Source organism: Dermochelys coriacea, chromosome 4, assembly GCF_009764565.3.
Source record: "Dermochelys coriacea isolate rDerCor1 chromosome 4, rDerCor1.pri.v4, whole genome shotgun sequence".
Lineage (NCBI taxonomy): Eukaryota > Metazoa > Chordata > Testudines > Dermochelyidae > Dermochelys > Dermochelys coriacea.
Window position 1 is genome coordinate 145,069,809 of NC_050071.1, and position 20,876 is coordinate 145,090,684.

Sequence of the window (20,876 nt, forward strand, 5' to 3'; positions counted from 1 at the left end):
CAGGCAAAACCCTCACTAATGCTGTAGAACATGAATTTAAAAGCTACAACAGTCTGGAAATTCTAGGTTAAGGCTTCCGTCCCACCTGGCGTCACTCTCCTCTTCCCCCGCTCCCCATTATAACAGCCTTCCGCTTCAGGCCAGAGACCCTACAAGAGTCCTAGCCTGTATGAGGGCCTGGGGAGCTTGCAGGCTGCTATGTGGGGTAAAGGGGGTATCTAGGTTGTATCCGAAGAGAACAGTCTCTCATTCATGCAGGGAGGGTGAAAGAACCAAACCAGGATCTCGATCCTGTGTTCAGAGAAGGAAATCTTTGGCCCTAGACGAGGGCAAGGTGTTGGAATCTCAGGCCTGGACCGGGAAGGTGTAGGAGGTTGCGATAATGCTCACAGGCCAATGTGCAGAGCACTGGTCTGACCAGTGCAGAGCTGTTGTTGCCTGTAATGGAAGTACTGATGGAAGAATGGTGAAAGAGGGTGTCTGTAGCCTAGAGGAGGAGAGTAGGGAGGACAGTAGGGCAGTGGTGACAGTGCTGGTACATTAACTAGGAATTCCCCGATTTACAAGAAAACTATAAACTCTAGTTTTTAAAATGATAACGTTCTACAGAATAAGGGCTTAGGCACTACTTTTTTTTTTTTTTAAAGAAAAGAAATATTGTTAGCCCTATATCCCTTACTGACAGCATGTCTGGGAATTACTGACCCTAAATAACTTTTTAAACTAGGGAAATGGATTTGGTCCAATGCGTCGGTGGCAGGAGTTCTCATCTAGGACTGGCACACAGCACCAGTCCGAACGCTAGCCTGAGGTTCTACAGATATGAGTAGCAAAAAAGGTTTGTAAAACTGAAACCAACTCCTTCCCCCTCTCCCATAACAAAAAATGTGTTTGTCAATCACTTCAGGAACGGGTGAAGTTCTTCTCCTCTGGACCAGAGACCAAGTATGAGATGTTCGAGGACAAACAAAAGATATTTTGGGGACGATACATTTGCAGAGGGTGGGAGGAAAAATAGAAAAATGAAAACAGTATAAATATGGAGTTTCTAATGTGATTCCAGGATGACTGGAAATTTCCTCAGGTATCGAAGTATCAGTTTCAAAATCAGGCAGTGAAAGAGTTAAAATCACCCCACACTGGTCTAAGAAGTCCCCGCATGTCACTAAATCTGTGCCCTCCATCCACGATCCCGAGATTCCCTAGCACCGGATGGGAACTATACTTACAAATAAGAGCCACACATGCAAAGTGCAATTCCAACAGTACCAGCAAAAGGGGGGCTGTTACTCCCTTAACCTGCAGTAAGAGCTTTTATTATCCAGCATTTACTATAATTAATTTTGAAGAGTAAAAGATGGTGGTGGAATAAGAAGGATTCAATATAACAGGTATCAAACTGGTGCCAAACTCACCTTGACAGTGTCCCTTGAAATGAGAGAGGGTAGGCTGCTGACATTCCCAATACAAGATTTTTTAAAACTACATTAAAGCTCTCCCTCACCTTCTATGCCTCTTCCCCTAACAATACAAGGAAGAGGCACCAATGGGTAACACCACAAACTCTTGATTCACAGTTCAATGAGCCCAAATAATGCCATCATGAACTCTACATCTGGATGTTCCTACCATACCATGTATTTTTCAGGGGCTGCAAGATTCAGATTTCAAGGTCTTATTCATAATTTTGTTGATATGTACAAAGAGAACATTTTCCCTCTGAAAATTATCCATATATTTAGCATTAAAACCACCACTTCCAAGCTCCTTCTCTGGCCTATCAAGTTCTGAAGTGTCTTAGAAGCTGACAATGAGAAAGGTTATTTGAACAGACCAGCATACATATGGCCAAAAACTGAAATGGCCACCAATCAGCCAATCTTTTAATTAAATTAACTAGACTTGATCAGAAATTTGTGTTCATTTAAAAGCACTACCAAGTGCACTGGGTTCAGCTTACAAAAAACATTTAATAGCCTAAAGCACTAGTTTTCAATCTTTTTATCATTTGCAGACCCCTAAAATAGTTCAAAGGGAGGTATGGACCCCTTTGGAAATCTTAGTCATAACCTGCGGACCCCCAAGGGTCTGTGGACCATAGGTTGAAAACCACTGGTGGGAAAGGAAAGCAGATTCTGGGTTTTTGTTGCACATTAAGAAAATAAAACTGATTTAGGACAATAGGAGATCAGCATAACAGGCTGCTCACCGATCACAGCCCCAGTTCGTTTGGGTTTAAAAAAAGAGATGGGTTGCTGAATATTGCTCCTATCAATGGGGAGGAAGGCCATTTTCTTGTTAATATCTGCCCAGCTGACACTGAACAGGGCAATCGTGCCTCTCTTTTGAACAATACAGTACAGGTAAAGCTCATAGCACTCAGTCAGTCTTGAACTGAATTTTTCACTTGAAGTACTATGGACCAGATTCTGTCTGGCTCTGGCCGCGTCGCTTGCCTTGTAAGGCTGTGCAAGTCCTGGGAAGAAAATAAATGATGCAGAGCTTGGTTAAAGTCTGAGGTACAGAAAATGGAGAGCATTCCTAACAATGCAGGCCTATGTTGTGCCACCAATTTGTTGCTAAGCATCAATTTATATCTGAAACATTGAGTTGCCAGGCCAAAGATTGTGTCTTCCTCTTGGGAAGCAGCTGCAAAGCCTAAAACCCCTGACGAGTACCAATGGAGAGCACAGATAGGTCCTTCAGGGACTCAGGACTTCATTTATTGGTAGACCCTACAGCACGTGGCCTAGATAGAGATGACAGAGCAGAGGAGCAGCTTGTCGGCTTCTCCCAAAGGAGCATGCCTTGGTTCCAAGCTGGATTAGATACACACAGAACATGACCATATTTTTCAGAAATCGGAAACCATTTACTGAGCGAGAACACCTTAGCAACAAGAGGGGATTTCTGTTTAATTATTCAAAACATTTTCCTCTGGCAGCATTATAGATAATGGATGTCTTCAAGCACAGAATCCATACTAGCTACCTACAGCATCATCATAATATGGAGGGCAGACAAGTTGAAGATCCCAGGACGTAACATGGCTACATGCTCAGCTCAAGATGTGGTATTGCAGGCTTGGGCTTATAGTTTCCGTAGGCTGCTTCTCTGTTGTCATCTGTTCTGCGCAATTTAGATGCAGCCATCTGGCTCCTGGCAGGTGGCCAGGTGCATCCATCAGGCTACTTACCCATACTTCCTGGTGCAGGGGTCAGAAACTTCAGCAATGCTACATTGCATGGGCTAATAGAACGTGGGAGACCACTGCACACGCCAATCAGTTAGCCAGTGGCTTAGGACCTTTCTGTTCCTGCTGCTGCAGGGTGGATAAGAGGCATCTCTAAATTCAGTAAAAGAGGGTGATGCTTTATGGGCAGATTCCTTTCACTTCCCCCCAGCAGGAGATGGAGGAGCAAGGAAACATCAGGCAGGTTCAGTCAGCGCCACCTTCCATAAAGTGGCCTCTGGTTGATTTCCAGACAGGGTCTCTTCAGCAAGCTGAAGGTATTGGAGCTTTTCTGGATCTCTGTGGAATTCTGATAAAGACCAGTGTCTGTCTGGGCATCTACCTTGAGGCAGCAGCTTTCCACACCACATCAACAGCATCACATACTTGATGTTGGCCATGCCAAAGCCTTTTCGCAAAAAGCATGTATTATCTGTTTATCTATTATCTATCTATTATCTGTTCCATAGCTAGCCCTGCCTTTTGCTATGGAATCTGGTAGTCCAGAACCTGTAAAGGAGCAGCTCACAAATCCCAGCAGTACTAAAATTCAGGGCTCTGGGATGCAGTGCCTTTAAAGTTTGGCCAATCTTACCCCTGGGCATTGCTACCCCAACCACTAAGTTCTTATGCAGGAAAGAGGGTGGGAGATGTAGATGGCAGCATCCCCAGCGTAAGAGATCCCTGTTTTCTGCTCCCTGGGACAAGGAGAGAGGCGTGAGGTGTCCTCTACACTTTCAACTACTCATCAAGAATAGGCTGCAAAGGCAAGAACAGTTCTATGGCAAGGCTGCTCTTGACCTAGCTACTCTGGCCCTTAAGAATTCCCTGAGTGGACCAAAAATAATTAATTCAATCCAGCAGTTCTTGCAAGCTGCTTTAAACGTGACAAGAAGTTTGGATTCTCCAGATCAGAATCATTTGTTTGCTGCTGTGGACCTTTAGCAAATCCTGATGGTCCTCAGTGTCCAAAAGGTAGCGATAGTCCTCAAGAAAATCCCTCTGCTTCCTGACCCACCTGGGGTGTCAATAAGGGTCAACTGCCAGTGGCAACATAGCAACAGCTACCACAGCTTGCTCCAAACCCTGGGAGCGGGTGGTTCTGGAGGTCTCTGCAACTACATTTGGTTGGTCACATTGAGCCAACAAAGCCAACTCCCAGCACATACCTCAATGCAGGATCCTCTGTTGTCAGGGGTTTTGAATTCTTCTGTTTGGAGCTGCCTGGAGTCAGGGGCTTCAGCAGAGGCACGTCTGATGGCAGCTGGCTCTGGGGACACCTCCCATGTTTGATAGTGCCCCGGAGGCAGTGCCGTGTCGGAGAAACTGCAGCTCAGTACCTCGTTGTGAGCAGCAGGGCTCTCAGATGTCCGACAAAGCAGATCTGCTGAACCTCATGGGAAGCTGAATCCAAATCAACACAAGCACCACAGACAAACTCCAGTTCCTGGGGTAGGACTTGTCATAGGCTTCCGCTTAAAGGTTGAAAAACCAACCAACCAAAAAAGGGAAAAAAAAAAAATCCATTGAAGCAGCAGAGCACCAGGGAAGGAGCACTGAGCACATGCCCCTAAGAGCTGCAACACGGATGCACGGCAATAACAGAGCTGTAGAAACTATTCCAAAGAGATGATTTCCAGAGTCAAGGCCTTCACAGAACTATGGAAAGGAGCCACTCCCCTAGGAGGGCCATGAAGAGTGGGGTGCACCAGAGTGTTTAAGAGGCAGAGAACTGAAACAGACATTACAATTATTTGACAAAGGCAGGGTCAGCCCAAGACTGGATACCCAGAAACGGATCGTGCCAGCTGAGCAGTAGCCACAGTCCATGTCTAAGTGCAAGTATCTCTCCACCTCCGCTAACTGAAGCTTCTGTGAGTGCTCTTAGTGCCAGCCACAGCCAGAGAACTGATGAAGTTTCCACAGGGATTTATTTATGAACCTTTCACTCATTTTCACCCACACAGTTATAGCAGAACACACTCAGGAGTTTGCCTTTATTGTTCAATTCTACCCACAACAATCAGTCTATACAAATGGCGTGGGGAACCCAGATAACACGCACCAGCGTACAAGTGTAAAAAGTGTGACACACTGAGTACGTTTCCCAGACCTGAGGAAGAGCTCGGGTGTAGCTTGAAAGCTCGTCTCTCTCACCAACAGAAGTCAGTCCAATCAAAGATATTACCTCCCACACCTTGTGTCTCTGATATCCTGGGACCGACACAGCTACAGCAACCTTGTTTTCTAAATGGCCCATTCATGGGAATATGCCATTGGCAGAATGTAGTGGAATCTAAATGTACACTACACTATTTGTGTGTGTTACAGTGAAGACTATTGTCCACTATACACTGGCCACACACAGGCCTGGTTTACACTAGAAAATTAAGTTGGTTTAACTACGTTGGCCAGGGGTGTGAAAAATCCAAACCTCCTGCGCGGTGTAGTTAAGCCAACCTAAGTAGACAGTACTTGGTCAATGGCAGAATTCTCCCATCAAGCTAGCTTCTGGCTCTCAGGGAGGTGGATTCCCTACGCCGATGGGAGAATCCTTCCTGTCGGTGTAGGTAGCATCCATGCTGAAGTGCTACAGCACTGCAGCTGGAGGGGCACAGCCATGCCGCTGTAGCGTTTTAAGTGTATGCAAGCCCACAGAGAAAGACTTCTGGACTGGACTTTGAAGGCACTAACAGCTCCAGAGAATCTCTAGTTACATTAGCACATTGCCTTGTTCTCAGTTTGGATAATAATAGTTTTAGTTTGCAATTTTACCCAAACAGTGCCCAACACTCCTCTGGAACAAGGTCTGTCTACTAGCCAAAGGCAACCAAGAGCTGCTTGTAGTATGCCCCTTACTTGGCAGTGTGCACAGCACAGCATTCACTGAGTCACACAGAAGCTGACAGGGATGTTTTTTCAGTTAAGAGAATCAGGGATCATATGAGAAGTGGAAAGAGCCAACAGGTTGTTGAATGACTCAACGCTTTTCTAATGCAGGTTCCCGATTTTAGAAAGCTGGAATATATATGCACCTGTCCAAAGTAGTGTCTGTGACAATGGGGTACTGGCAGCGTCTTTTACAAACACATTAGTCCTGAGACAATTACTAAATAGGTAAAGCTAGAGAGGAGAAAAAACACTGGTTCTTAAATAGAAAAGGAGGACTTGTGGCACCTTAGAGACTAAAAAATTTATTTGAGCATAAGCTTTCGTGAGCTACAGCTCACTTCATCGGATGCATTCCTTCCTTGTTCTTAAATGGAACAATTCAAAATTAAAAAGGTGAGAAAGCTGATCAACACTGTCCAGTACAAAATAAGCGCTCTCAGAACTGGATGGAAGGTATGCATTGAAAAGTGACCGATTTCATGGTCATAGGAAGCAATAAAGGGCTCATGGGGCCAGTACATAAACTAAGACATTTAGACCTTCCTAACTCTTCTGGGCAGTGGGCCCAATACATGTTTTACTTCTGGGTCTTTAATGAAGGAGCTGCTGCCAGGCCAACACTAGAACGGTCTGTGTAAGCGAAAACACTGGAACACACTTGCAACAAAAAATAGCAGCTACTGGCTTGTTCTACCATCTACTGCTCTTGTTGAACTCAGCAGCTTTCACCCTGATTAATACTGAAATAGTCATGAACCTGCACCAAAAATACTGCCATTAAGTAGCACTGCTCATTCCTTAGAGAAATTACACACTGTCATCACACCTTATAGGCTGGGCAAGAGAAATATTTGCCAGCTAAGTGAAGAATTCACTGTGAAAGAAGAGTTCTCAAATTCATGGGATCCATTCTGTCCCCTCACCACACACACACACACACACACACACACACAGGAAAACTGACATGTCCGCCCTGCAATCCAAATGAGAAACACACTTCAGAAGAATCATCTGGTTCTTCTTTCATTTAAAAAATTAAATCGGGCTTGGGTCGTTCGATTTTCTTTAAAGAAAATCAAAACTCAGACCATCCATAAGCAGACATGCAGCTGGGACCCTCTCAAGGACAGAACAGGCGCATCTGCTCAAGAAAGAGAGACATTAGTACAGTACAGAGTAGCAGCCGTGTTAGTATGTATTTGCAAAACGAAAAGGAGTACGTGTGGCCCCTTAGAGGCTAACAAATTTATTTGAGCATAAGCTTTCGTGAGCTACAGCTCACTGCATCCGATGAAGTGAGCTGTAGCTCACGAAAGCTTATGCTCAAATAAATTTGTTAGTCTCTAAGGTACCACAAATCTGCCCATTGCGACTGTTTGACTGACTGCAGCCTTGAATCTCTTCAGCTGGGACCCCACTAGCCAGCAGTCAGGCAGCTCCCCTGGTTGGCTAATTTATAACTCTGCAGTGTATCTGCCGAACCGTCAGCTAAACAGTACCATTTAGCTCTCCTATCTCTATTTTAAAACGACCCCGCATCTTCTGCCTCTGTACAGCACGAGGGGCAATGAAGGAGTCTGTTTGGTCCTCAGAGCCCGCTCCCTGTTCTGAGCACAGAAATGTGGCAGAGTGGTACTGTTAGCCCATACATATATGTTAGGCACAGCATACACATTAATAGGTATTACATGCATGGTATTAACATAGTACACATTATGGAAATGGTGCTGGGAATTAATATTAACTGAATGCATTACGCTCTTCGCAATTCTGTTCACCCATGTCAAGCATCCCACAACGCTTTGCAAAGCTGGAGTTAGCTTCAGCATCGGAAAACAGGAAACTTACCAAAGCAAAGATACATGAATACTTTGTACCAAGTACAGTTAGCAAGTGCTTTCCTGGCACATCAAACACTTGGAATGTAGCATTCAAAATGGAGACATGAGAAAGTATAGGGAGGCAACAAGGACAAAGCTGGCACAAAGTGATGTGTAAAGAGTTTTGTAATTTCTAAAATCACACCATAAATAGTAGCAACTGAAATGCGCATCTTTGAAGCACACCTGTGTAAGGTGAACACGCAGCGAGAATTTGCTTCCCAGAAGGAAAGTATGTAGTCTCCTTCTCGCACTGTATTGCTTTATCTTTATATATTTGACTAAGTTCGGTTATTTGGTCTTGAACGTTAAGAACATGTAATCAAACAATTGGCTACATCTCTGAGGGTATGTCTACACTACAAAATTAGGTCAAATTTATAGAAGTAGATTTTTAGAAAGCGATTTTATACAGTTGATTGTGTGTATCCCCACTAAGCGCATTAAGTCAGTGGAGTGCGTCCACAGTACCGAGGCTAGCATCGACCTTCAGAGCATTGCACTGTGGGTAGCTATCCCACAGTTCCAGCAGTCTCCACTGCTCACTGGAATTCTGGGTTAAGCTCACAATGCCTGATGGGGCAAAAACATTGTCGCAGGTGGTTTTGGGTACATGTCATCAGTCACCCCTCCCTCCGTGAAAGCAACGGCAGACAATCGTTTTGTGCCTTTTTTCCATGTGGGCGCCATACTGCTTTCAGCAGATGGTGCAGTCGGACTGCTAACCGTCATCATCGAACCCCCATTTTCGCTGCCACTCTGCTCTCTTGCTCTTGTCTCGATAGTGAATTTATCTATGTTGTCTCTGATGGGCTCCCACTTCCGCTGCAACTCAGCTCTCCTGCTTTCATGAATCCACCTCACAGGTCGTCAGCCACCACTTCCGCTGACACTCTGCTCAGCTGCTCTTGTCTCGCCATGACAAGGCGAGCACGCAGCCCACTCAGCTGTTGTGTCCTGGCAGCAGACGGTGCAGTAGGTCTGCAAACCATTGTCATAGAACGACCGCTTCCGCTGGCACTCTGCTCTCCTGCAGATGCCATACCACGGCAAGCATGGAACCCGCTCAGATCACTGCAGCAGTTATGAGCATTGTAAACACCTCACACATTACCAGGCAGTATATGCAGAACCAGAACCTGCAAAAGCAGGCGAGGAGGCGATGGCAGCGCGGTAACGACAGTGATGAGGACATGGACAGAAACTTCTCTCAAAGCACGGGCTCTGGCAATTTGGCCATCCTGGTAGCAATGGGGCAGGCTCATGCCATGGAATGCCGATTCTGGGCCCGTGAAACAAGCACGGACTGGTGGGACCGCATAGGGTTGCGGGTCTGGGATGATTCCCAGTAGCTGCGAAACTTTCACATGCGTAAGAGCACTTTCCTGGAACTTTGTGACTTGCTTTCCCCTGCCCTGAAGCGCAAGAATACCAAGATGAGAGCAGCCCTCACAGTTCACAAGCGAGTGGCAATAGCCTTCTGGAAGCTGGCAACGCCAGATAGCTACCAGTCAATCAGGAATCAATTTGGAGTGGGCAAGTCTACTGTGGGGGCTGCTGTGATCCAAGTAGCCAATGAAATCACTAAGCTGCTGCTATCAAGGATAGTGATTCTGGGAAATGTGCAGGTCATAGCGGATGGCTTTGCTGCAATGGGATTCCCTAACTGTGGTGGGGCGATAGACAGAACACATATCCGTATCTTGGGACCGGACCAGAAAGGCAGCTAGTACATAGACCAAAAGGGGTACTTTTCAATGGTGCTGCAAGCACCGGTGGATCACAAGGGACATTTCAACAATATCAACGTGGGATGGCTGGGAAAGGTACATGACGCTTGCTTCTTCAGGAACTCTGGTCTGTATGAACAGCTGTGGCAAGAAACTTACTTTCCAGACCAGAAAATAACCATTGAGGATGTTGAAATGCCTATAGTTATCCTTGGGGACCCAGCCTACCCCTTAATGCCATGGCTTATGAAGCCGTACACAGGCAGCCTGGACAGTAGTCAGGAGCTGTTCAACTTTCAGCTGAGCAAGTGCAGAATGGTGGTAGAATGTGCATTTGGACGTTTAAAAGCGCACTGGCGCAGTTAGACCTCAGCAAAACCAATATTCCCATTGTTATTACTGGTTGCTATGTGCTCCACAATATCTGTGAGAATAAGGGGGAGATGTTTATGGCAGGGTGGGGACTTGCAGCAAATCGCCTGGCAGCTGATTATGCTCAGCCAGACACCAGGGCTGTTAGAAGAGCACAGGAGGGCAACGCATCAGAGAAGCTTTGAAAACCAGTTTCATGGCTGACCAGGCTACGGTGTGACAGTTCTGTTTGTTTCTCCTTGATGAAAACCCGCCCCTGCCTTGGTTCACTCTATTTCCCTGTAAGCCAACCGCCCCCTCCCCCCCGATCACCGCTTGAAGAGGCAATAAAGTCATTGTTGTTTCAAATTCATGCATTCTTTATTAATTTGTCACACAAACAGGGGGATAACTGCCAGGGTAGCCCAGGAGGGAAGCACAAGGCCACACTGCACTTCAAAACTTATTGAATGCCAGCCTTCTGTTGCTTGGGCAGTCCTCTGGGTGGAGTGGTTGGGTGCTCGGAGGCGCAACCTGCATTCTTGGGCGTCTGGGTGAGGAGGCTATAGAACTTGCAGAGGAGGGTGGTTGGTTACACAGGGGCTGCAGTGGCGGTCTGTGCCTTTCCTGCACCTCAACCATACGCCAAAGCATATCAGTTTGATCCACCAGTAGCCTCAGCATTGCATCCTGCCTCCTCTCATCATGCTGCCGCCACCTTTCCTCTTGATCCCGCCACCTCTCCTGTTGCTCCCGCCTCCTGTCCTCACAATCATTTTGTGCTTTCCTAGACTCTGCCATTGTCTGCCTCCATGCATTCTGCTGGGCTCTTTCAGTTTGGATGGACTGCATGAGCTCAGAGAACATTTCATTGCAAGTGCATTTTTTTCACCTTCTTATTTGCCCTAGCCTCTGAGACGGAGATACTAGTTGCAGCGTTGAAACATTTGCAGCTGTGGGAGGAAAAAAAGGGAGACTAAAATTAAAAAAGACACATTGGCCATTTAAAAGGAGGGGCTGATGTTTGTGGGTTAAACGTACAGTACAAACCCAACTCCCCCCCCCACACACACACCCCCAATTCTCTGGGATGATCGCTTCATCCCTCCCCCCACCACGTGGTTAACAACGGGGATGATTTCTTTTCAGCCATAGGCAAACAGCCCAGCAGGAACAGCCACCTCTGAATGTCCCCTGAATAAAATTCCCCTATTTCAACCAGGTGACCATGAATTATATCACTCTCCTGAGGATAACACAGAGAGAGAAAGAACGGATGTTGCTTGAATACCAGCAAAGACCGGGACCACAAGCTGCCATGCTTTCTTATGCAATGATTCCAGACTACGTGCTACTGGCCTGCCATGGTAAAAAGTGTCCTACCATGGAGGACACAATAAGGCTGCCCTTCACAGAAACCTTTTGCAAAGGCTTTGGGAGTACCTCCAGGACAGCTTAATTGAGATGTCCCTGGAGGATTTCCACCCCATCCCCAGACACGTTAACAGACTTTTCCAGTAGCTGTACTGGCCACGAATGCATCCTAAGTCTGCAGGGCAAAGTAATCATTAAACACACTTGCTTTTACACCATGTATTATATTTACAAAGGTACACTCACCAGAGCTGCCTTCTCCACCTTCAAGGTTCGGGAGCCCGGGTTGGGAGAGTATTGGATCTATGGTGATACACAGTTCCTGGCTGTCGGGGAAAACAGTTTCTCCGCATGCTTGGTGCGCGCTATCATCTTCCTTGTCCCCAAAATCCTCATCCCTGTTGCGTGAGACTCTCCCCTTGCAGGAGTCCACACACAGGGGTGGGGCAGTAGTAGGGGAACCCCCTAGAATTGCATCCAGCTCATCATAGAAGCGACATGTCTGGGGCTCTGACCCCGAGTGGGCGTTTGCCTCTTGGGTTTTTTGGTAGGCTTGCCTAAGCTCCTTAAGTTTCACATGGCACTGCTGCGGGTCCCTTTGATAGCCTCTGTCCTTCATGCCCTTGGAGATTTTTTCAAATATTTTGGCATTTTGTCTTTTGAAATGGAGTTCTGATAGCATGGATTCATCTCCCCATACAGCGATCAGATCCAGTACCTCCTGTTCAGTCCATGCTGGAGCTCTTTTGCGATTCTGGGACTCCATGGTCACCTCTGCTGATGAGATCTACATGGTCACCTGTGCTGATCACCTTGCCACACTGGCCAAACAGGAAATGAAATTCAAAAGTTCACCGGGCTTTTCCTGTCTACCTGGCCAGTGCATCTGAGTTCAGAGTGCTGTCCAGAGCAGTCACAATGGAGCATTGTGGGATAGCTCCCGGAGGCCAATACCGTCAAATTGCATCCCCACTAACCCAAATTTGACCCAGCGATGTCAATTTCAGCGCTAATCCCCTCGTCGAGAAATCAATTTTAAGAGCCCATTAAGTTGACAAAAATGGCTTTGTTGTGTGGATGGGTGGGTGCAGGGTTAAATCGATCTAACACTGCTAAATTCGACCTAAACTTGTAGTGTACATCAGGGCTGAGTCAATAGGACACTATGCACCTGGGCATTCCATGCAACTGCCCATAATCCCGTAAGTGAACTCTCCAAAGCCACTGTCCAGGGAGGCCAAGACCCCTGAATGTGGGAACAGGACACTGCCCATCTTTTTTAGCAGAGGTCAGGCTGTATCTCATGGAAAACAAAGTAGGGCAGTGCCCACCACAACCATTTTCAACTGCTTCTGCCTTTGCTATTCCCCAAGCTGCTTAGGAAATCTCGGGCATCTCTCCCCATTACTGATTGGGGTCAGTCTCCTTAAATGAACTGCACCTTGGGGCATCTCAGAGCTTAAAAACCTTGTCTCCTCAAGGAAGAAAAAGCTGGTGCCTGAAGCTATTCCCACTAAAATGGCAACGTTGATTACTCACATCTGACCGGAGCTTCTCAGCACATGGGAGCAGAAAAGCTCCTAGATCCCTGTTTCCAACCTCACCACAACCTGAACTGCCAGGCTCCTGTGCCAACCTGTACATAAATGAATGGCTTTTCCACCACTCCCTGGTGGACATGATTCCAGGCTGAGCTACTGATATTTCCAAGGCAGATACCTACAGGTTTGGGTTAAGACAGAAAGGGGTCAAGCTTTTCGCTCATTTAACCCCTCAGATGTCAGTCTTTGAAGCTCTTACATGCCACTATTCTACTGCAAGGCTGACATTTCAGAGAGGAGGGACAGTCCCGGGTATTTGAGGCAGGACTTGCTCCCTGCACAGTAACTGCTATGCCAGACCACACTGTAGCAATGAACAGAAGACTATGTGAGCTGTAATTTCATTCCAAAACTGGAGAGAATGGCCATCTTGCTGCCTTTAAACAGCTAGCTTACTCTGCCTTCTCCACCAGCCCCTCACACTGCAGGTGGCAGGAGGTTTCAGCATTCTTCCAGTATTGCACTCCCTAGTGAGCTGGGCCAGAAGCACATTGCAGCTGTTCACTCAGCTGTGTTCTTTGTGCAAGTGCAGCATGGGCCGAATCAACTGCTCCCCTCAGCAGATTCACAACGCCTGGTCTTGACATCTCTGGCGGGATGAATGCAGAATGACTCGAGCAGCAGATACCTTTGGGGAGGAATATGAACTTCATTGCTCTGTAAGACTTTGTTCTACTGCACAGCCCCACGGTTACCAGCAAGAAGCTCCTGGCCTCCCCCTGCACCCAGTATGCAGGCCTTAAAGGAAACTGACCCAAAGGTGCAGCGGAAGTTCTTTGATGTGTCATGTGGAAACAGCAACCGTCTCGATCCTTGAGAGAAATAGGCAACTGGGAGCGCTCGAGAAGAGTTACTCTGACCCCAGTGGAGGCCAGGGTGGAGTTAGTGTTACTCACTGAAGGTCATGAAGAGAGGCCAGTCCCTTGAGGCAAGAGGCTACCTATTCCACCCTCCCTGCTGAATACTGGGATCCAGATGGCAGGCAGAGAGTGGAAGAGGGTTGATTATTTGTATTTGCTCTTTGCCCCAGTTTAAGAGGTGGGCAATCTCAGAGGACTGGGGCCATCTGTCACCCAAAATAGAGCAGGAGGAAATATATCTTTTAAACCGATTAAAGTCCAACATATACCATGCACTGCAAAGAGTTACCTAATCTCATTAATACGGATTTGCTACTAATAATGTTATTTCTTTTTAAGCATTAGTAGTTTTACCAAATAGAACCTTGATTCCTAGACACTAAAATGCAAGGAAAAGAGCTGGCTAGTTGATTGACTGTTTCAACCCTTAAAATGGAACTGTGAAGAGCAGGGCAAGAAGAAATTTTACAAAATGAGCTGAGGCTGGTTTGTCACACTGGGAGGAAGTTCTAGGACATACCTGTCTGATCTCGGTTTCCATCCCAGGGTTAGTCCCACAGCGTTAGTGAGGAAACCTCACTTGCGTCATGGGCTCTCTGGTATCGGTTTGATTTATAATTACTCCTTTTAGAATGAGACAATTAATACCCTGAACAGATGGTACCGTGTGTGCATAGCCTGCCATCAACCAATTCAGCGGCGATCTTCACAATGAAGTAAGGCAAAACTGGAAAGTAAAATCAACACACACTAAAGGTTGTATAGAAAGCATACAGAGCCAGGAAAGCCAGAGCTGGGTGTGAGCAATAGCAGCATGCAAAACAGCAGGGACAAGAGCTAGCGAGAGAGTGAAGTAACACGCCAAGCGCATGCAGATCAGTAAGCTTAGACACATGCGGAGATTTCAGACTGGACAGAGGTCACAGAGGAGGTCAGAACAAAGAGGCTTGGAACAGTTACTACAGTATCGCCCAGAATTCTAAACTTCCAGGGGAGCACAGCTTCTCCTCCTGCTCTGCTCCCCATTGGTGCACGGCTTTGGAAGGGACAGACGCGGTTCTGGGCTCGGATTCTCTCTCCTCCCAAGGGCCAAAGGGTTACATAGACTGGAAGTGCCACAGCAGCACTGACTGGCAGCCTATATGCAATCACTCACAGGAACAAGCAGGTACCGTCTCACTGTCTCTCTTTGGCATTTCTAGTGGGCCCATCACTGTAGTATCTGGGTGCCCAGAGTGTTTGCAGGATTTCCTTGTCAAAGTTACAACATTCCCCAGTCAGACTGCTGGGCTCCGCGGAGACCCACATAGCTTTCCTTTTGCTACAACTGCAATTTGAAACAAACAACAGATTTGCGGGGATTTTCTGACCTTCTCTTTTTCCCTGGCTGCTGCCACGATATAACAGGGGTGGGTGTAAGGGAGGTGGCTCTTTCAGGAGAAAAGTTAGTGTCTGAAAAAGAGGGATTTGGGAAAAACTGTCATTTTACAAGTATTACATTTAGGGAAAATGGTGAATTGTCTTTAAAGCAGAAAGAAAACGTTCGTTAGCCAGCAGTACCTGCTTCCAAATTCAGATTTTTTGCTCTTTTGAGACAGTGTTTTCCCTATTTCTGGGTTTATCTTCTTGGCTGTCTATTTCTGATACTTTGCACAAAATATTCCAGTGTCAACCCACCTCCCTTAGCAAACTGTTACACATCAATTCAAAAACCATACCAGGCCCTATGACAACACCTCTTTGATCATCCAGAGCAGTCACTGTCTGTTTTCATCTCTCCCTTTAGACAGTAAATTCAATGGGGCAGGGAGTGTGCCTACATCTATTGTGCACAGCTCTGAGCACATTGCTGGGGCTTTACACAGAAGATTTACATCCATTACAGCAATAGGTGAAGGAAACACAAGGCAGCGGAATGTGAAAGCCAAGGTTAACGTATCAGCCTAAACTATAGGATGAAGATCACAATACTTGTGTTGGGCCTTTGGATTCTAAAGCCAACTCTTGTGTGTTGACGTCAAGAATTTCAATACATGCACCCAGAGAGAAATATGATGGGCACATTTCACAAGTACAAATAGTTAACTCACACCCAGCACAGGTGTGAAAGCTTTACCCTGTTACTGTGAAGAAACAGCAGAAAGTTCTCAGAACTCCCAAGAAAAACAACATTGTTTGGTTTATGAGCCCATGTTCCCTACCAGGTAGTGTGCCAGGCTGAGAAGTGGTAAAGGATACCTTCCCACAAAGCAATGCTCTTCCCCCAGTCAGTCAAGTGAACTCTGATTACCTAGCATCTTGTAAGCAAGCTGGGCCAATCTAGGCGCCGGAGAAGGGGAACACATGCAATGAGTAAACATGCGACCATACAATGGAAGGCACATCAGCAATGAGTGACAATGAGCCGAGATGTATTTGGGGGCATTTCATGCGGCCAGGAGATTCTGCGACGTACAGATTAATTGCCAAAAAAAAATGCACCACCTTTTTAGGTTTCGCTCCGCGCTGCATGAAGAGGGGACAAAGGTTAGAAGTTAGAGTTTACACTGCCTGGACAGACAATAGAAGTGAACCATTCACACACCTGCATGTTACTATTTTGAGCGGTTATACAGCTTTCCCTGCTGTTCCTGAGGAAGGTACTTTGATCTGTTCTGTTGAAGTCACCAGACCTCAATAATACATACAATCAGCATGGAAGAAAGCACCCAGATTAACCTAAACAAGTCTGTGAAAGGTGACCTGCCAGCATGTAGCAGATAACTGAGCTGGCAGTTGCCTTGAGGCTTGTGGGCTTTATCCCAGAGTGGCTATAATCAGGCTTTGGCTCCTAGAGCATTAAGGCTTCTGAGGTTCCAGGAAAGAACATTTTGAAAGGCAAGTGACTGCACATGACAGTTTAGTTAATTATGAGGAAGTGGGGCCTAGTGGAGAGAGCACTGGACTGGACTCAGGAGACCAGGGCTCTATTCCCAGCTCTGCCACTGGCCTGCCAGCTACCTTGGGCAAGTCACTGCCCTTCTGTGCCTCAGTTTCCCCAACTGTAAAAAACAGATAATGCTGTGGATACTGCCCTGCTCTGTGAAAGGCCTCACACTCTACTGATGACAAACGCTAGAAGAGCTGGGTATTATTTTGTTTCCAATACTGTCAGTCAATGTGTTTGGCCCCAGAAGCCTGGGACTGCTAGGGAGGTAGGTCTGCCCCAACCTCATCCCTAGCAAACACTTCCTATTCCAAACTGACCCCCCCGTTCAGCAATCTCTGCTCAGCTGCTGCCTGCACTACACTTGGTGGTTTCTTTGCATCTTACTGCCATCCACAAGTCGAGTTCCCCACTGTAAAATCAGAGCTGAGTGAATTAAAACTCAGCAGGCCCGCAGTAACCAAGAGGGATATGAACAATTGCTCACGACTGGGTTATAACTAATATTTAAGCCTCAAATTATACAAAGATAAGGGCTTGAACATGTGACTTTCCCCATTAGACAGATCTGCTCTGGCTGTGTCAAATGTATCTACCAAACCAGGCAGAAATATGTTAAGAGAGAGAGAGAGAGAGAGAAACAGACAGAATTTTCTCCTTTCCCCAAGTAGCACTGACCTCTACAGACATGCTACCATGAGTCACTTTCCACATCAAAACCAAAAGCACCATCATTATTTCAATTACCCCAGCAGTCAGGGTGAGGCCTAGGGAGAAGGCTACTGCTGCCGTATTTACACATGTGAAAGCCTTTTATTTCATCCATGTTAACACAGGTCCAGTGTCCACCCTCCCAGAGATTAGCAGTACCGTTCTGCTTTGCCACCTCTATTCTAGCTTTATCAAGCAGCATGCTTTCTGGCAGGGTGCTCTCAGTCTGTGGCTGGGATGACAGACGCCCTTAGGGAAAATGAACAGGTGGTGTTCGCTTTATATTCAAATACCAGGAGCTTTTTTAAATAAAAAACAGATTCAACAATACATGCACTTATCCTCCATTTGGATCAGGACACAACACAAGGTACAAATTCTATGCTATTATAAAGTGCCAAGGGAAGTCTTAAAGCAGAGAGAATCTCTGATTTCTTAGTGGCTGGTTTACCACGATGCATTCACAGATTACCAGCATTTATCCCCAGGATTAGCAGAAAGCACTGGAGATAAAATTCACATGAAATCCACCCCCAGCACAGAGACACATTTAAGTGATGCAACCTATGTCAAGAAACAACTCTTTCCCTGTGTTACCCGTACCACCTCAGTGTGTTAACATCTGTCCATTGCCTTGCTGGTTTACTGCTTACACTGCAATGGCTTTGGACCAAGAAATAGACTCTTTCATTCCATTTTGGGGCTCTCATGAGCAAGCTTCAACAATGTGTTTGAGACAATATTTTAATAAAGGCGGGAATGTTTCTTAGTGATTAAAAAACTGGAACTGGGAAACAGGACTCCTGGGTTCCATTCTCAGCTCTGCCACTGACTGATCGGGTGCTGTTGGGGGGGATGTGCACATGTTAACGACACTTCTCCAATTTGCATCTCAGTTCAAAGTAGAAATCCTTACCTACCCCCCAAAGATGTTGGATCAGGCTTGGGGGAGGTAAGACACAGGATCTTTGGATGAAAGTTGCTATAGTTGGGCAGTGTCTTTTTTTTTTTTTTAAATCTGTCTGTAAACTCTTTTAGACCTCAGATGTTTGTATAATTATCCCATGACCCTTTAACCTTGGGGAGACCTGAAGAAAAGGAAGACTATTTTGGCTAAAAGTATCATCTCAAAGACATGGCTGGTAACTCAACTATAGGGTGGCAAAATTAGTCCCCAAAGGACCTTGAGACAAACAGCTTTTCCGGTCATATGCCATGTTAGATCACTGAACACTCTGATGCAGTGTATTTTAGGGTTATAACTCAAGGGGGTACAGGGTGCCTATTATTTACAATAGCACTTTCCCTTGACTCTAGTGTCATCTAGTGGCAAAATACTGTCAATCTGCAGCTCTTGAATGTAAGGAGAGGCAGCAAACAGCAGTAAGACTGTCCTTGGGAGAGGTGGGAAGCTGCTCTGTGATGTCATCAAGCTTCTAGACATTATTTTTACAAATACAATTAGGCTCTTCTTGAAGAGCAGGGTATTGCCTCAAGCAACGATCAGGGTGCTCTGCAAATCCAATATGCAATCATCAAGGGACAAGAGCAGTTGTAAAATGCACTTCAGCACAAAGATGTGATCACTTCTCATGCCCAGTAAAAATGGGAAAGGTCTTCAGTATCATTCCAATTACAGAGATGATGAAACCAAGGCAGAGAGGAGAAGTTATCTGCCCAAAGTCACACAGAATCAATAAAGGCTTGTCTACACAGGAAGTTAATTTGAATTAAGGTAGGATGTGAATTTAAATCAGAATAGCTATTCCTGATTAACTCCCTGTGTGAATGTTCTTAGACGTTCGTATTCCAGAAAAAGAGCATCCACACAGAGAGTTAATCAGAAACTCTTCCCTGTGTAGACAAGCTTTTAGTAGCTGAGCACTGCAGATGGCCTGAAGGAGAGCAAGGCTTGGCTTTGATGTCTCAGGGCCTAACTTCACTGTCTTGCACCTTGTAGAGTTATTTACCCCTGTGCAAAGGGGATGTAAATGCTGACCGCAGAGTGAGTGAATGGACTGTTCTGATTTGGTAGCATTTTTACACCAACTTTGCACTCATGTTCCATCGCCTTCACGCTCTTAGCTTTGTGCTAACTACCATGCTGCTTGAAACAGCCTCCGCTTCCCCATCTGCCGAAACCCCGCTTCTTCTGGTAAACCCACTTCCTTCCAGGAACTGATCCTTCTTCCTCACTCTTCTTGAGATGCTGTCCCATGATTTGCCTAAACAAGACTAAACCTTGTGAGGGCACAGAACACATCTTACTCTAAAACCCCATGCAAGTGTTGTTCAGTAACAGATTGAGCCCAATAACTTGTGTGACTATCGAGGATTAACTGGATACAGTTATAGGACTCTTCTCTTTTTGCTTCTCATTAGACCCACACTCGCTACTGAAACAGTTTTCAAGAAAAGGGGATCAGACACCACATCCCCTTCCTGAAGGGAAGGAAATATGTCCAGAAAAGACAAAGCAGAAAAATGAGGAGAAAGCTACAAAGTCTGGGCATCTCAGGACTTCATATCAGTCCCAACTTGGTTCTTGGTACCACATTCTCAGAAGCAGAAAAAGCAAAGAGAGAACTGCAACGAAGCAGTTGTTATCTGCCAAGATCAACATGCTAGAAGAGTTTCAGAGCAGTAGCCGTGTTAGTCTGTATTCGCAAAAAGAAAAGGAGGACTTGTGGCACCTTAGAGACTAACGAATTTATTTGAGCATAAACTTTTGTGAGCTACAGCTCACTTCATCGGATGCATTCAGTGGAAAAGACAGTGGGGAGATTTATATACACAACAGAAAACATGAAACAATGGGTTTTATCATACACACTGTAAGGAGAGTGATCACTTAAGATGAACCATCACCAGCAGCGCGGGGGGGGGGGGGGGGGGGGGGGGGGGGGGAAGAAGGAAAACCTTTCATGGTGACAAGCAAGGTAGCCTATTTCCAGCAGTTAACAAGAACATCTGAGGAACAGTGTGGGGGGGGGGGGGGGGGGAAGAAATAACATGGGGAAATAGTTTTACTTTATGTAATGACCCATTCACTCCCAGTCTCTATTCAAGCCTAAGTTAATTGTATCCAGTTTGCAAATTCATAGATTCATAGATACTAAGGTCAGAAGGGACCATTCTGATCATCTAGTCCGACCTCCTGCACAGCGCAGGCCACAGAATCTCACCCACCCACTCCTATGAAAAACCTCACCCATGTCTGAGCTATTGAAGTCCTTAAATCATGGTTCAAAGACTTCAAGGAGCAGAGAAGCCTCCCTCAAGTCAACCATGCCCCATGCTACAGAGGAAGGCGAAAAAC

The 20,876-nt window shown here is 46.1% G+C and overlaps 1 protein-coding gene across 22 annotated transcripts in view; it reads right to left on the reverse strand.

Annotated features, from left to right (window-relative positions):
* DCTN1 (dynactin subunit 1) overlaps positions 1-20,876 on the reverse strand; it is a 143,139-nt gene that overhangs the window by 49,645 nt on the left and 72,618 nt on the right. For 9 of the 22 annotated variants that reach the window (XM_043512900.1, XM_038398991.2, XM_043512906.1 and 6 more), the window contains exon 5: positions 16,405-16,425. The exons of the other annotated variants lie outside the window; for them this stretch is intronic. In XM_043512900.1, the coding sequence (XP_043368835.1) occupies positions 16,405-16,425 (21 nt within the window). The remainder of the gene's footprint in view (positions 1-16,404; positions 16,426-20,876) is intronic. 22 annotated transcript variants of the gene reach the window in all.